This window comes from Meriones unguiculatus, chromosome 6 (genome assembly GCF_030254825.1).
Source record: "Meriones unguiculatus strain TT.TT164.6M chromosome 6, Bangor_MerUng_6.1, whole genome shotgun sequence".
Lineage (NCBI taxonomy): Eukaryota > Metazoa > Chordata > Mammalia > Rodentia > Muridae > Meriones > Meriones unguiculatus.
Genome location: NC_083354.1, coordinates 5,229,724 through 5,244,401, shown reverse-complemented (window position 1 = coordinate 5,244,401; position 14,678 = coordinate 5,229,724). Strand labels below are relative to the sequence as shown.

Here is a 14,678-nt window from a genome sequence, read left to right as displayed (position 1 = left end):
ATTGTTCATTATTCTTACGATGGTGATAATACTGCACAATGGCGTATAACAGTAGGGCATTATTCAGAGAAGGAACATGCTCTTAAATTGTATGAATAGTTGCTCATCGCTACTGATTTGTTATTGTATGAATTGTTATTATTGTATAAATATTTGTTGTTATTAAGGAAGGTAGGCTACTTCCTCGCTTCAGCAGGCTGATTAATGTATTGAACCGCTACTTCTGGGACATGACCGCTAATGAGTTAATTAGGAAGTGCATGTTGGATGAAGAAAAGAGCACCTCAAAATCTAAGGCACACACAGTTCTGTTGCATACATATTACCTTATGTGGATATTCATCATATGAATATTTATTGAAGGCTCATGCATTGCTCTTCCATTTCACTTTATCCGTTTAGTTTTTGAAAACTGACTTGTGTTGTTAGGAAAGAGAGAGATCCCCAAATCTGAAGTACTGTTGCCTCCATAGTTCTTGAAATAAAGTATGTTAGGGATTCTAGGCATGGATTTCCTTAGGAAGCTAAAATGTCAGTCATCTAAAAAAGTTGCCTGTTATATCAGAATATATGGTCTCTGTCTTTGTGAGTGGTGTCTACACTGTCTCATTTCTATTTATCTCTGTATCACTGAGGAAGCATGTGTTTCCTGACAGTGAGGTTTTCATTTATGCGGTCACAAGTTAGTTACTTTGCTCTACCTGTCTCTTATGCATTGTTTACATAGATTTCTATTTCTATATTAGCCATGCAGGAGAACTTTTATTGTATCTAAAACAAGTGAACCATTACTTACTGATGAGAGTTAGGGTTAGGGTTAAATGTTGAGTAGGGAGGAGAATCAAAAGTTTTCAGTGAACTTGAAGTGCATCTTGAAGTACCTTTGAATTTGTTGACATATTTTCTGTGATTGATAAACTGCACCACTATTCATGGCACTGGGCCCAGCAGAGTTTTCCTGTTGGTTTTTCAGATTTAGTTTGAACACCGAGCACATGTGTCCTTCAAACCTTTAGTTAGTCATATTCGTAGTGACTAAACATACGCCATGTCATAGAGTAAGTGATGCACTTTTGTGTCTGTGTAAAATTTAGGATCACGAGTCATGGCACTTTATAACAAGTTCACCCATCAGAGTCCCATAGCTACAAATAACTTATATACAGGGTAAATACAGCTAAACTTCCTTTTATTTTCTTTGCTCTCCACTTCATTCCTCAGCCCCAGTTCTGCATATTTACATTTATCTGCATTGGTGACTTGGTGGAACATATTTGCTTACATATAAAATGTAAAAAAGATATAAAGATTTTCTTGTAACTTGCTTTGCGAGATCTTTTTCTATAAACGTACAAAAATGTGTAAATGAATGTCTACATATCCAAGGAATAAAGAGAAAGCTATAGATATTCTACAGATAACTGCTCCTTAAAATATGTTTCTATTAGTTCTTTGGTTATTTCACATAACGTATTTTGATAATATTCATCCCCCACTTCTACCCATCCTCCCAATTTGTGACCCCCTCCTTAAAATCCGTAAGGACCAATTTGTCATGCTTATATACTCCTGGGTATGGGGTTACCCACTGTAGCATGATGGACATACCCAGGACCACATCCTTAAGACAAACCAACTCTCTCCCTCTAAAAGCCATCAACTGTCAGCAGCTCTTCACTGAGGGTGGGGCCTCGCAATAAAGCCTGTTTTATAAATTAGAAGCTCACAAAATCTGTGTTAACTCCTTTCCTGCTTTCTTTAATCCCCAGTTATTCCTTGTTTGCGCTCTGGTAGTACATGGAGCTTGAAGTCAAGAACATACTGCAGTCATTCCCCGCCCCCCAGTAATTGCTATTGCCTGCTCATGTACAAATATAAAAACCAATACTCGTCCCTGCAGAATAGGTACCTACAGTGGAGAAAGTCCCAGAAATCTGGGTGTGGCGGCACTCACCTGCAGTCCTAACATTTGGGAAATTGGTTGCTGTGAGTTCAAGGCCAGCCAGTTACACATAGCAAGGCCTTCTGAAAACACAATGAACATGCCAGACAAAGATTCTAGAAGCACCAGAAAACTATTCTTGACGATGAGTGCCAAGTGATTGTGGTGACGTGGAAAGGTGCCAGAAATGAACAAATCTTTGGAAACCAGAGTTGAAACCAGGCTCTACCTCACGACGGAGGAGCTGACCCGAGTGGTAACCATTTAGTTTCTTTTTGGATTCATTTAAAAGTGATGTGTCACTCATAGAGAAACCAGCGTTCTGTGGAGAAACATGGATCCCTGTGACTGTAGCTGTGCAAGTGGTTGAGAAGAACAACACTGTGAATGTGGAAGAGCTCTAGGGATCGCCCAACCCAACTTTTATGCCTGTGTTTTGTTTTTATGTATGCATCAAGGTGATAGACAACAAAAGTCCGTGTCTAATTTCACTCCCTTTCTCCCTCCCTCCCTGCCTCCCTTTGTATGTGTGTGTGCCTGCATGAGTTTGTGTGCACCACATGCTTGCAGAGGCCAGATAAAGATCTCCTGGAACTGGAGTTACAGGTGGTTTTTAGCCGCCTCCTGTATGTGCAGGTAGCCCAACCCAGGCCCTCCGCAAGAGCGGTACGAGCTCTTACTCAGTCAGCCATCCCTCTAACCCCATTTTTTTTTTCCAATAAGAACAAAATTACTTAAATTAAAATTCTGAAAAGATGCGTCAGTTTATTGGTGCTTTTTTTCTTATCAGTTTACAAAACAGTGATCCATTTTAAAATTGGAGGTAACAATTGCATTTTTTTGCACCTCAATTCTTGTGTTATTTTCCTCTCTCTTGATGACATATGGTGAGTGTAAGGTAGTATTTGATTATTTGCCGGTTTTTCTTGTGTAAAGTTCTGGTGTTGTTCCTTGCTATAGAAGGTGTGTTTAAAAATAGAATCATATTCATTCCGTCCACCAACCTCTTCCCCATTCTGAGTTCTTATGTACAGCTGTCTTATTGTGTTTGGAAGACATTGTTTCCTTTCCTCTGCCACCTCTGGCTCTTAGTCAGGGCTCCCTGAGCCTTGGGAGGAGAGGAGTGTGAAAGAGATGTCCCATTTAGGCCAGAGCACTCTGCTTTCGGTTAGTCTCCGAGCTTGACTAGTCGTGGATCTTGGTTTTAATCTCTCTCTACCAGCTACGCACAACAAAGGGCACTGTGGGTAAGAGTAATTCTTCCTCGAATGGAAATGCTCTACGCAGCGTTGATGGTGGGGTCCGTGAAGTTTTGTAGATTGTAAGGCTGTCTTCTCCCCGAGATGATGTCTGTGGTAATTAAGATATTGTGTCCTTATGTTCTGTAATATGTCCATAGTCACAGGTGGGACCCTGGGACACAAAAATAATGTAACAATTTGTCAGAGACTACCAAATTAGGTGAGGCGACAGGGCTGGAACCTGGCTTCTGTTTGGACAAATATGCCCCTCCGCTTCTCCCTCTGGACTAACAGGAGAGACAGGCTGTTTCTTCAGGATGCAATGCAGACATTGACTATATCTAATCACCAGATATCATTGGCTGCCATTCCAGAAATGTATGGTACTTTTTTTTTTTTTTTAAATAAAGGGGACATCTATGTCTTGCCAGGACATCAGGTATAATAAAACTACACATGTTTCACATCTGTGGAAAATGAGGATTCTTTTTTTGTTGTTGTTTGTTGTGTTTTCTGAGACAGGGTTTCTCTGTGTAGCCTTGGCTATCCTGGACTCACTTTGTAGGCCAGGCTGGCCTTGAATTCACAGAGATCTGCTTGTGTTTTCACTCTGTCTCCCCAAATGTTTGGATTATAGGCATTTGCCACTACACCCAGCAAAACAGGGATTCTTGAAGTTCGGTGAGGGGAAGGATTGATGATCCTTATATATTTGTAATTGTCATTGAGTACTTCACAGGGAAATTTTCAGTATGAAGATCAGTGTTTCTTGCACATAAGTAATTAATAAAGAAAATCATAAGACATTGGGAGATTCTTTCAGGGGATGGGGGAGGATAACTTACAAATTTCAGTATTACCCCTCATCGGAAATATCGTAAGTCTTTCTTCTTTTCTTTTCTTTTCTTTTCTTTTCTTTTCTTTTCTTTTCTTTTCTTTTCTTTTCTTTTCTTTTCTTTTCTCTCTTCTCTCCTTCCTTCCTTCCTTCCTTCCTTCCTTCCTTCCTTCCTTCCTTCCTTCCTTCCTTCCTTCCTCTTTCCCTCCCTCCCTCCCTTCCTTCTTGGTTTTTCGAGACAGGGTTTTTCTTTTTTTTTTTCCTTCAGTATTTCTTTTTTTTTTTTCAATGCAGTTTATTCAGGAACCTTGAACAATCATCTGACCCTGGGGAAAGCCAGCCCACAGCTTAAATAGCCTCTGGGTAGCCAACCCCAGCGTGCCATGTGGGCAATGCAGATAGGTCCACATACATGGAAGCAAGCCAGATCTTCGGCCTTAGCCAAATGTGGAATTGTTCGTGACAGAGAGCACTCACCATCGGGAAGGTGGAAGGCAGAAACCAGCTCCATCTTTAAGGCGCAGCATTCCGCAGCTCTCTACAGTTCCCCCTTTTTGTTTTAGACGCATCAGGCAAGAGTAGAGGTCTGATCTCTGATATTAGAAATAAATTGGGACTTTGTACTGATGTTCATTTAGGTGTCATCCACCCAAAGAGCATCAGACCCGTCCGATACCTTTTTCTCAGAGGCGGGACCTGGGGCATCAACCCGCATGCAATCAGACATGCTCTTCTCTGGGTCCAAAGCGGCTGACCCTGAGTGCAGTGCTTAGCCTCGCATCCTGAGCGTAACATTTTAGCTTTTTATGGTAGCCAACCATGCTTGGGGAGACTGTCCTGCTTCAATGGCTGTAAAGGCCTGAATGTTCATGGCTGCATTACGCTGTTGTGAGACTCTAATCTTGCATATATACCACAGGCAAACCAAGGAGACCAACACCAGAAGGCCTGCTAACGCTCCCATGCCCGCCCATTCCTTCAGATGATTCATGGCTGCAGCAATCCATGATGATAATCCTGTGGCTAGTCCTGCGTCCACTCTGGTAGAATTTACCGTGACAATGGCCACTCACAGCTGCTCCATCGTAGTATCGAATTCTCCAGTCCAATTACCTAAAATATAGCTAGACAATTGTTTAGACAGATTTGCAGCACGGGAAAAATTCTCATATTGTATGCTAGTGACACAAAGTCCAGCATACTTCCATTGACAGCCAAGTTGAGCGATTTGCCATAGGGTATCAATTTGCTCCTGCACGAGGTCAATCCTCTGATTGAACACCATCAAGCCTCCTTTTAGTTGAGCATTAATTCCTTTTTGTACATCTAAGGCATGAGCTACATTGGCTAAAAGATTATTCAGGGTCTGAGCAGTCTGCACAGTATGACTCATGGCTAATGCCGCGGTAGTAGCTCCAACAGCCTCCAAGAGACAGGGTTTTTCTATATAACAGTCCTGACTGTTGTACATCTTGTAGACCAGGATGGCCTCAAACTCACAGAGATTTGCTTGCTTCTGTCTCTCCAGTGCTGGGATTAAAGGCCTGTGCTACCACTGCCTGATATCTGTCTTAAGCATTTACATGACTGCATACTTCCATGCCTTTTGTTTTCTCACGAATCCTTTATTATCTCTCGTGTCAACCATCTCTCTCTCTAAGACTCCTCCATTGTGCCATACTTGGTGAGACCTCTTTAATGTCTATAAGCAGTCTGTTGCCTCCTTCTAGATTCCCAGCGTGGCTGTTGATATGTTGTCAATGTCGTGCTTTTATTATTTTTCCCAGGGAAGGTTTAATTTATTAGTAGCATGAATGATTTCTTCAGGTTTTTTTTTTTTCCAGCATCTTACCTGAGGCCTGGATATATTGGATGCTCAGTCATTGTTAACTGACTATATTATACATAGTGTATGTGTATATTCTTGCAAGAATCTGTTTAAGATGGTTTATTAGAAGAAAATTGGGGGAATAGGCATCAGTATGGAAACTGAAATGAGCTATTTGGAAGTAAAATGAGCTTATTCATGCCATGAATCTGTAAGTGAACATGTGCTGTGTATGCAAAGGTGTTCTCATGTGCAATCAAGTGGGGAGGTGAGAAGTTTACAGTACTCTTTTATAAAAACTGTCTTGCCTAATAATTTTGATGTTCTCTACTTGGCTCTATAATGCCTTCTTCCTTTCTCAGTTGTACCATCATCATTATATGTATGGTTCTGAGGCTTTCTCTGTACAGCACTCCTGAGGAAGTGAATATAATCAGCATGCAGGAGAGAGGAGGGGATTGGGTTGGTGTCCATGCTCTGAGCAGATGTGACGCTTTTTAGCTCCTGATGCTAGCTAGAGTCCCAACTCCTTCAGAAAGCACGTAGTTACAGGGTGGGAATGCACGCTTGCTATTTTGAAGTAGCCTTCTCCTGGAATACGTTATCATTTAAACTCATATAACTACAGAGCACCTATGAATTTTTGTTGGCTCATCTGGCCCAGCTCATTGACAAATGAGCATATTTAAGTTGTGCCGTTACCTTCAAGTGCTTAATATTAAACTGATGCAGAACTGGGAAGAACTTTGAAGAAATCTGCTGCATCAAGCATGGCTCCAGGGACCGATGTGTCTGGGGTGGCGAGAGAATGAAGAGAGGACTTAAACATAGACGCAGCATACAGAAAGACCGGGGTCGGGTGGCCTGGGCTCTCCGAGGTAGAAATTGCAGCACTCCAAAGGTCAGCATGTTTACTATATACAGTTGAACAGGGAGGCAGGATTATTATGTACAGCTGGCTAAAGAGGCAGGCCTAGCTAATCTCGGTAGGAATGGTCTGTATAAGAGAGTAGTCTTTAGGCTGTAAACACAAGGCAGGGCGGGGGAGGGGGGCTAGAACCTAGAAAGCTATAGTGGATATTTTCTATACACATTGTCAGCATTCACACTTGGACCGGAGGAAGGCTTTGTCATCCCTCTGAGCCTTACCTGGGGAAGGCTTTGACCCTCCCGTGTGGTTGGGATATTGGTCCTTGCCATCCACTTAGGACTTCACTTGCTCCCTACAGAGGGTTCATTGCCCCCAATTGGATCTTAATATGCTACTCCCTGAATCACATTCTCTGTATGATGTTAAAAATATATATACAAAGAATAAAGCATTGTTTGCCATGCTGTTCCTTAATTGGTAAAATAATGAGGCCGTGTTGTTCTGGGTAATTTATTTAAGACAGCAAGGCAGTCATCGCTGCCAGTTTTTTAATGAAGATGTACCGAGATGCCAACCCATTCATGTTAGTGTGCCAGCCTCGGAGCCCTTATTCCAGGGATTTGCTAGTCACCAGCTGACAACTGATTTACAAGGCAGGAATACAGGGTTCTTGCTTGTCGGTCACTGACTCGCAAGCAGAATGGAATGTGTGCTGGCTTCTTGCCTTTTCTGCTGTCCTGTGATCTTGAAATAACGGCAGAGGGCCAGGGTGCTATCTTTGGCCAGGTACCCTCAGTATAGTCTTGACTTTCATGGTGGTTAATGGCCTAGTAGAATACAGTACCTTGTTCTGCTATGTCTCTATGTGTATCCATTTTTCCATCTATCTGTTAATTTATTTATCCATCCAATACTGGGTATAGACCATCAGTGAATGAGTTAATCTCTGAATGGATTGTGTATAGTTCTACCTAGTATTATCTTCTGTAAGGGAACAGATAGTAAATATTTTAGGTTTTAAGGCCATGCGTCTTTGTTGTAGCTACTTAGCACTGTTGTAAGTGTTGTAGGGCAAAAACAACCATGTTCGATACATAAATAATCGACCTGGCTATAAGCCAAACGACACGCTCTTTAAAAATAAATTGACTTATAAACTGTAGTGCTCCAGTCTCAATGTATCTGACATGACATAGTTTGTGTGATACATTGTAACTTTTAAAAACACTCTAATGCTTGTAAGTTTCCTACTACTGTTTTATGTCTGGCATTTGTTAGCTTAGTAATCATCTGCTTTGAGATTTCCTTATAAAATACATCTTGATAGGTTTTATTATTTTGTTATGTATTTAGATATGTTTAGAGACTGTGTGACTCTTAGGTACTGGTTGTTGATAAGAGATTGGATTGGAAATAGTACAAATATACACGCAACGAATGAATGAATGAATGACAGTCTTTAGTGATAACCTCATTGGTATTAGCATCACTTAGTGTAGCAGGTTGTTTTTTTTTTAACTTCTAAATACAGCTTGAAAACTGTATTTCGACTGTAAAAACATGGTCAAGATGTATTGCTAAGTAAAAAAAGAAAAAAGAGAATGTGGATGTGGAAGTTTTCTGAGCAGTGTGTACAGGGTGACTCTGTTTGTGAAAGTAGAAAGGCAAGGTCTTTGCATATGTGGATGTGTGTTTGCGTACTGTAAATATCAGAAAAGATCCTAAGCCAGAGTTCTGAGTTTCCAAACAGAAACTGTCAACTCACATAACGCAAGTAAAAAAACAACTACGGAGTGACACCTTTGAAGTGGTTGGTAGCCAGGCTTCAAGGCTGGCTGCCTAGTAGCCATTTTTAACAGGGTGATTTCTGCAAAGGTGCATTAGTAGTTCTTCATGTGCGCCTCACTGGAGTAACTTTATTGGTATCGCTAAACCTGCATGGACAACCTTAGAATTATTCTGAACACTTGCTTCTCCTTCATTTCTTCAGCTTCCAAATCAGAGTCTACTGAGGGTGAATTTGCTTAGCGGAGAGTGTTGTGATATAGCTGCAAGGGAAGCTGGGGTGAAAGCTGGTGTAACTCAAGAGCCTGCCTCATAAGAGGGGCAAAAGCCTCAAATGTGGATAAACCTACAAAATTGTTAGCGTTGATGACTTCTGGGCAATGCATTTCAGAGACTGGGAAACAGGGGCAAGCTTGTATTTCATTTTCTTTGTTTTGCTCTTTGAATACAAAGCAGAAGTATATGGATCAGTTTATTGTAACTAGGAGGTGGGGTGAGAACAAAAGAGCAGCCATTTTCCCCGAGCACTCCACCCATACTGCTGCTCTCATGGAACTTCAGAGTTGCTAAGTTGGTCAGATTTGTTACATTCCTACCTAATTTCAAGTGATAATTTCTTGTGCTTGATTATATAGAAAAATCATAGAATTGTTTCCCTGGGATACCAGTGGATTAGTCTTTTTTTCTTTGGCTTGGTGAAACTATTTGTCTAATCTTTGTGAGGTCTGTAAGGTGTTGGCCGTTATGGGCAATGTTGCTCATCAATGGCAAAGTGCAAAACTGAAACACAATGAATTTAATCCTACTGTGTTTTCCCTTATGCTCCAAGTGCTTGTAAGTTTCCTGCTTGAAAGAAAACTGGTCTGAGAACTGAATGCAGCCAAATAGGGTTTTGGCAAATTTGCTAATCATTTTAAAGCTTCCTTTAAAATTAACTTCTAATTATTCTCACCGTCTGTGAGTGGAAGTCAGAGAACAGCATTGGCCAGGGGCTGCTCTTCTTCTACCACTATGTGGGTTTTTGTAATTGAACTCACGTTTCCAGGCAAGTTGCTGCAAGAAATTTCACATGGTGAAACATTTCACTGGACCCAAATTTGTAAGCATTTAAAAAAGAAGTTTTATATTTATGAAAAGAGGAACAAAGTACAAGGAATCCCACCCATCATAGTCCGTTTCCCCTAGTCATCATTTTACCATTGTATGCTAAATTCTTATGCTTGGCCAATACTGATGAGTTAAGTTGGACTAAAATTTGTATCATTAAAATTCTTTTGGTTTCTGACTGCAGTCTTCCATGCTTCAGGATAGGTGATTTATTTCACATGTTGCATGCATTCATCTGTGCAGAGATTTTGCAGAGCTCTGTAATAAAATTTATTATTTCACACGAAGCTTTCAACAATGAGATCCTGTCACAGTGAGACTCTTGTATTCTTTAAGACACAAGCATCATGTGAGGAACATTAATTAACTTTTGCTTTTCTCTCTCATGTATTTAGTGGAGCAGGTCCCAGTAGAACCCTACAAGATCCCCCTGTCTCAGGCTGAAGTCATCCAGGAGGGCAGTGATGTAACTCTGGTTGCCTGGGGCACTCAGGTCTGTAATGCTGGCCACCCGCTGAGCCCACACTGTCGGGGAAGCTTTGGCTTGTAATTCTGGTGTGTTCTTTACATCTCAGATGGTGTCTTTGTGCTAATGGTGTTCATCCTCACCTCCAACTTTATTAAGGCATAACTGACAGATAATGATTTGAGGTGGACAGTGTGATGATCTCATGCATGTATACATTGTCAAATGACCCCAATCAAGTTAATTAAGAGTTCATTGCTGCAGTGCACACGTTCATGCGTGTGTGCAGACTGAGGAGACATATGGTCTACCCTGAGCAAATATCAAGTAAATGATCCAACCTTTCTTTTTAAAGGAGGGTTTTATTTATTTTTATTTTAATTAACTTTCTTCTTTGACACACACACACACACACACACACACACACACACACTACTCTCATCCTCTAATCCTCTCATATCTCTCGTTCATTCTTATCACTGCCTCTTTCTTTATGCACCTCAGCCCCATTACTAGATCTATGACTTCTGTGACCCCCTTAGCTTAACCACAGGGACATCCATGTGAGCAGTGTATTGGGACTGTCCACTGGAGCCTGGTGGGGTCACCAGTCTGAAGGCAGAGATTCCTCCTCCCCATAAATCTATCAGGAGAACAAGTTCCACAGTGAGATGTGGGGTCCCCTAAATGCTTCCTCCATTCATGACTGGCTGTTGATAGGCCCATTCTTGTGGAGACCAAGGGCAGCTATTCACAGCTGTTCTAAGTTCATGATTTCGGTGGGGGTGTCATGCCTAGAAGATGGTGTTTTGAAGCCCTTCTCCCCATCTTCCAGCTTTTTCTGCCCCCTCTTCCACATTGTCACTGAGCCTTAGAGAAGGTGGAATGTCTTACTTAGGTCTGAGTACTCAGCTATCATGTATCCTCTACACTTTATGCAGCCATGACTGTCTTTAAACAGAGTCTTAATGTGGCTCAGGTCGGCCCTTGAACTTGCTGTGCAGCTGATGATGTGACTGAACTGATTTTCCTGCCTGTACATCTCAAGTGCTGGGATTACAGGCTCTTGCTGCCATGCCCAGTTCATGAACAACACAAAATTTTATTAGCTTAGTCACAATGCTGCACATTCATTCCTTGGAATTTCCTTATCTTGTGACTTGAGGTTTGTAGCAATGCTTGCTGGAAGTGAGGTGCCTGTTCAATCAGTCATAGTGAGATATTGAATGGGTGCACACAGCTGTGTCCATTAAGAACACCTTTGCAGCTCATATTTCATTGAGATCATGCTGCATTGAGATCTTTCTCATCCTACATTTTGCTCCCTCACACTCATGCTTTGCTGGCCAAGTGTACTATCTCTCCTATGAGCCAGTGACAGAATTCGGCCTCAGCTGTGACAGCAGGGCTTGCTTTTACACACACCACACACATACTTCCCCCCCCCCATCACTCACTCTCTTTCTCTCCCTTCCCTCCTCTCTCTGAGCTGGTTGTCAGCCATCATGCATGATGTTGAGGACTGAACCCAGGTCCTTTGCAAGAGAAACAAGGGCACTGAGCCATTTCTCCAGTTCCTCTTCTTGTTATTAAACCCAGCACTTACCTCTTACTTTGGTGTGGCTACTGTCTACTTTTTGTCTTTGGGTTATACTGACTTTGTTTTCCAGTTGTTGTTTTTTTTTTAAGTTGTTCTGTTTACATTTAGAACTCTTGTTCTGCCATTTTTCTCTAAATGTTGGTGGTGTGTGGCCTTTCTTTCTCTGTATGCTCCCTAGCCATCCGGACTTTGCCTCTGACTTCATTTGCCTTCTGAGCTTTTGGAATATATGTTTCTCCCTTTCTCCTTGGCATTAACTTCTAACTGATTTCTAGAACTTTGTCTTTGTGACATGGTGATTAACATACCTAAAACACATCTATGGATTCTCCCTGGAGATCTGTTCTCCAGCTGTAGACAATGTCATTGTGAATGATGCTGACATTCAACTAGTCTTTCAGCTCTGAACCATTCTAGTCATTCTCTGTGTATCTTCCCTCATTTTCAGGTTCATGTCATCCGGGAGGTGGCTTCCATGGCCCAAGAAAAGCTTGGAGTGTCTTGTGAAATCATTGATCTGCGGACGATTGTGCCTTGGGATGTGGATACAGTTTGCAAGGTATAAATCTGTAGCTGTTGCACTGCTGTTTCCTTAAGGCCTCATGTCACATCTGTTGGATATTTACAAAGAACCATTTTGAAATTGTGAGTTGCATGAGCATTTTTAAACTTTTGATCTTGTAATGTGAGTGGAGTAGGTGCTGTGGAAAGAGCTTGATGTTGAAACCACCAGATCCCTATAGACTGTCTTTGTCCTCCCATGGTTTTCTCTGTTTAAAAATATCTCAATGTTGTCCTTGTTGCCAACTCAGATTGAATTCTGTGAGAAACAGAATGGTGCAAAGAGAATATGTCAGGACCACTTGTGTCACCTGTGCAGGCAGCTAACTTCTTAACTGATTAGGTTCAACAAGCTGGGTTTGATTTAGTGAGGTCAGTGATTTGGGTCAGTTTTAAAAGAGTTTTCTCTATAATCCATCACATTATTATTTAGGATTTAACTCTATATCGAAGTTATATCACTTCGATCCTATGTACCACAGACCGAGTGTTACATTGTGGTATTCTGTCTACTCTGAATGATAGTTTCTGTCCTGTTGTTTAGATTAGATTGCAGATGCCCTTATTACTAAGTAAATTCACATCGTTGTCTTTGAGGAATAGAGCTGAGTTCTGAGATACTTGTTTGTAATTGGTGTCCTACACATTGACTTCTGCGTGGTGAATTGAGCTAAGTCCTCACGTCAGTGGCCGAGGAAGGTTCTGATCTCTGTCTTGTGATGATCTCATCTACTCAAGTCTAGGTAACAATTACAGGCATTTCTCCCCTTTTCTCTATTTGTTGCTATACAAATAAACCTTGGAGTATTTTATCTTTATTAGTCTTAAAATTTTAAAATATTATTAGTTCGTTGAGAATTTTATATAATGTGTTTTGACCTTAGTCACCCCTCTAACTCTTCCTCGATTCACTCCCTCTCCATATCTACTAAACACAGTATTCTCTTTTTTTAATTGTTTTTTAAATTTTTTTGAGATTATGTTATCATTACATCACTCCCCTTTTCCCTTTCTTTCCTTCAAATCCTCCTTTATAATTCTCCCTGCTTTCTTTCAAATTAATGGCCTCTCTTTCCTTTAATTAGTGTTGCATCCATATATGTATATACAGATATAGTCCTTAATCTATAAATACAATCTCTTCAGTCTGTTTAATGTTACTTGCATGTAGTTTTAATTGCTGTGCTCTTCCTGGGGAAAGACTACTTCTACTGCTCTTGTTCCCTAGTTGTCTATAGTTCTTTGTCTTAGGTTGAGGCCTCTTGGAGTGACCCCTACCTCATTAGCATGTCAGTTGTTACATTTGGTCTGTTATATTGGTGAGACTATAGGTGTAGCATCATTGCCGTCATTACCGAGAGACAGACACAATCTCATAGCAAACTCCCCGTTCCTCTGGCTCTTACAATCTTTCTGCCCCCTCTTCCACAATGTTCCCTGAATCTCAGGTGTGGGAGTTGTTTTGTAGCTGTATTTACGGCACTGGGCTCCACAACTCTGCATTTTGATTGGTTGTTGTTTTCTGCAGTGCTCTTTAACTGTTGCAAAGAGTAAGGACTACATTTATCTGTGTGTAAGAGCTGATATTTAGAATGTAGCGAGGGGTTGTGCTGGCTTAGTAAAGAGGCAGTTGTAGGTTCTCCTCCAAGATCCATGACTTTACTAGCCCTGGGTAGTTGGCTAGGTTTCCAGAACCAAGCATGATTTCCTTTTTTATTGAGTGGGCCTTAAGTCCAATTAGAAAAGCTATTGGTTATTGCCAAGGTATGTGCGCCTGTACTACACACGCTTAGGGCCATTGTTCTGTGCTGTCTGTCGTGGCTCATAGGCATCATAGCTGTGTAGACTGTGGGCTGCTTTCCTCCACTGGGAGATTACATGGTGCCTCTTGGTATTGTGAAAGTTAGTCTTCAGGGAGAAGACAGTCTGGTCATTTTCAGCTCAGGGGCCTCTGGCCCCTGGTTCCAAAGTATCTGGTGTTTTTAGTAATAGGGGCTTATTATCTTCCACCTCTGTGGGGGAAACCAACGGCAGTGGGAGTAGCCTGTAACGCTTTGGGAGTCTCTCGGACAACCTGGCCAGTGACTCAGAAGAGGGCTTCTCACGTCTGGTAGTAGGCTTTTTTGTTAGATGGATTTTGGATCTTGGAAGGAGAGTTGTCAGCACAGATGAGACATTTCATTTAAACTATATGTATATTTATACACAGACTTATGTGTATTAAAGTTTTAAAAAAAATTTTAGGTTGTTAATAGTATGATTTCTTATGACTTTTTCTGGCTCCACTTCTTTTATAAAGAACAAACAGTAAAGCCACATCTGCCTAGGATTTTCTTGATATATGGTTACTTGAAATGAACTCAGTTCCTAACTCAGTTAATGACAATGAAGGTTTTCTAATTCTTTATTTACTAATTTTAAACAACTTTGTATCTTTACAGA

At 41.2% G+C, this 14,678-nt stretch overlaps 1 protein-coding gene across 6 annotated transcripts in view; it reads left to right on the top strand.

The window, feature by feature from the left end:
- The window catches only part of Bckdhb (branched chain keto acid dehydrogenase E1 subunit beta), a 164,346-nt gene that overhangs the window by 50,481 nt on the left and 99,187 nt on the right, over window positions 1–14,678 (top strand). For all 6 annotated transcript variants that reach the window (XR_009592209.1, XR_009592210.1, XM_021633301.2 and 3 more), the window contains exons 7-8: window positions 10,005–10,102; window positions 12,124–12,234. Coding sequence is in view for 4 of the 6 variants with exons in the window: in XM_021633301.2 (XP_021488976.1) it covers window positions 10,005–10,102; window positions 12,124–12,234 (209 nt within the window). In the remaining 2 variants the exon portion in view is untranslated. The remainder of the gene's footprint in view (window positions 1–10,004; window positions 10,103–12,123; window positions 12,235–14,678) is intronic.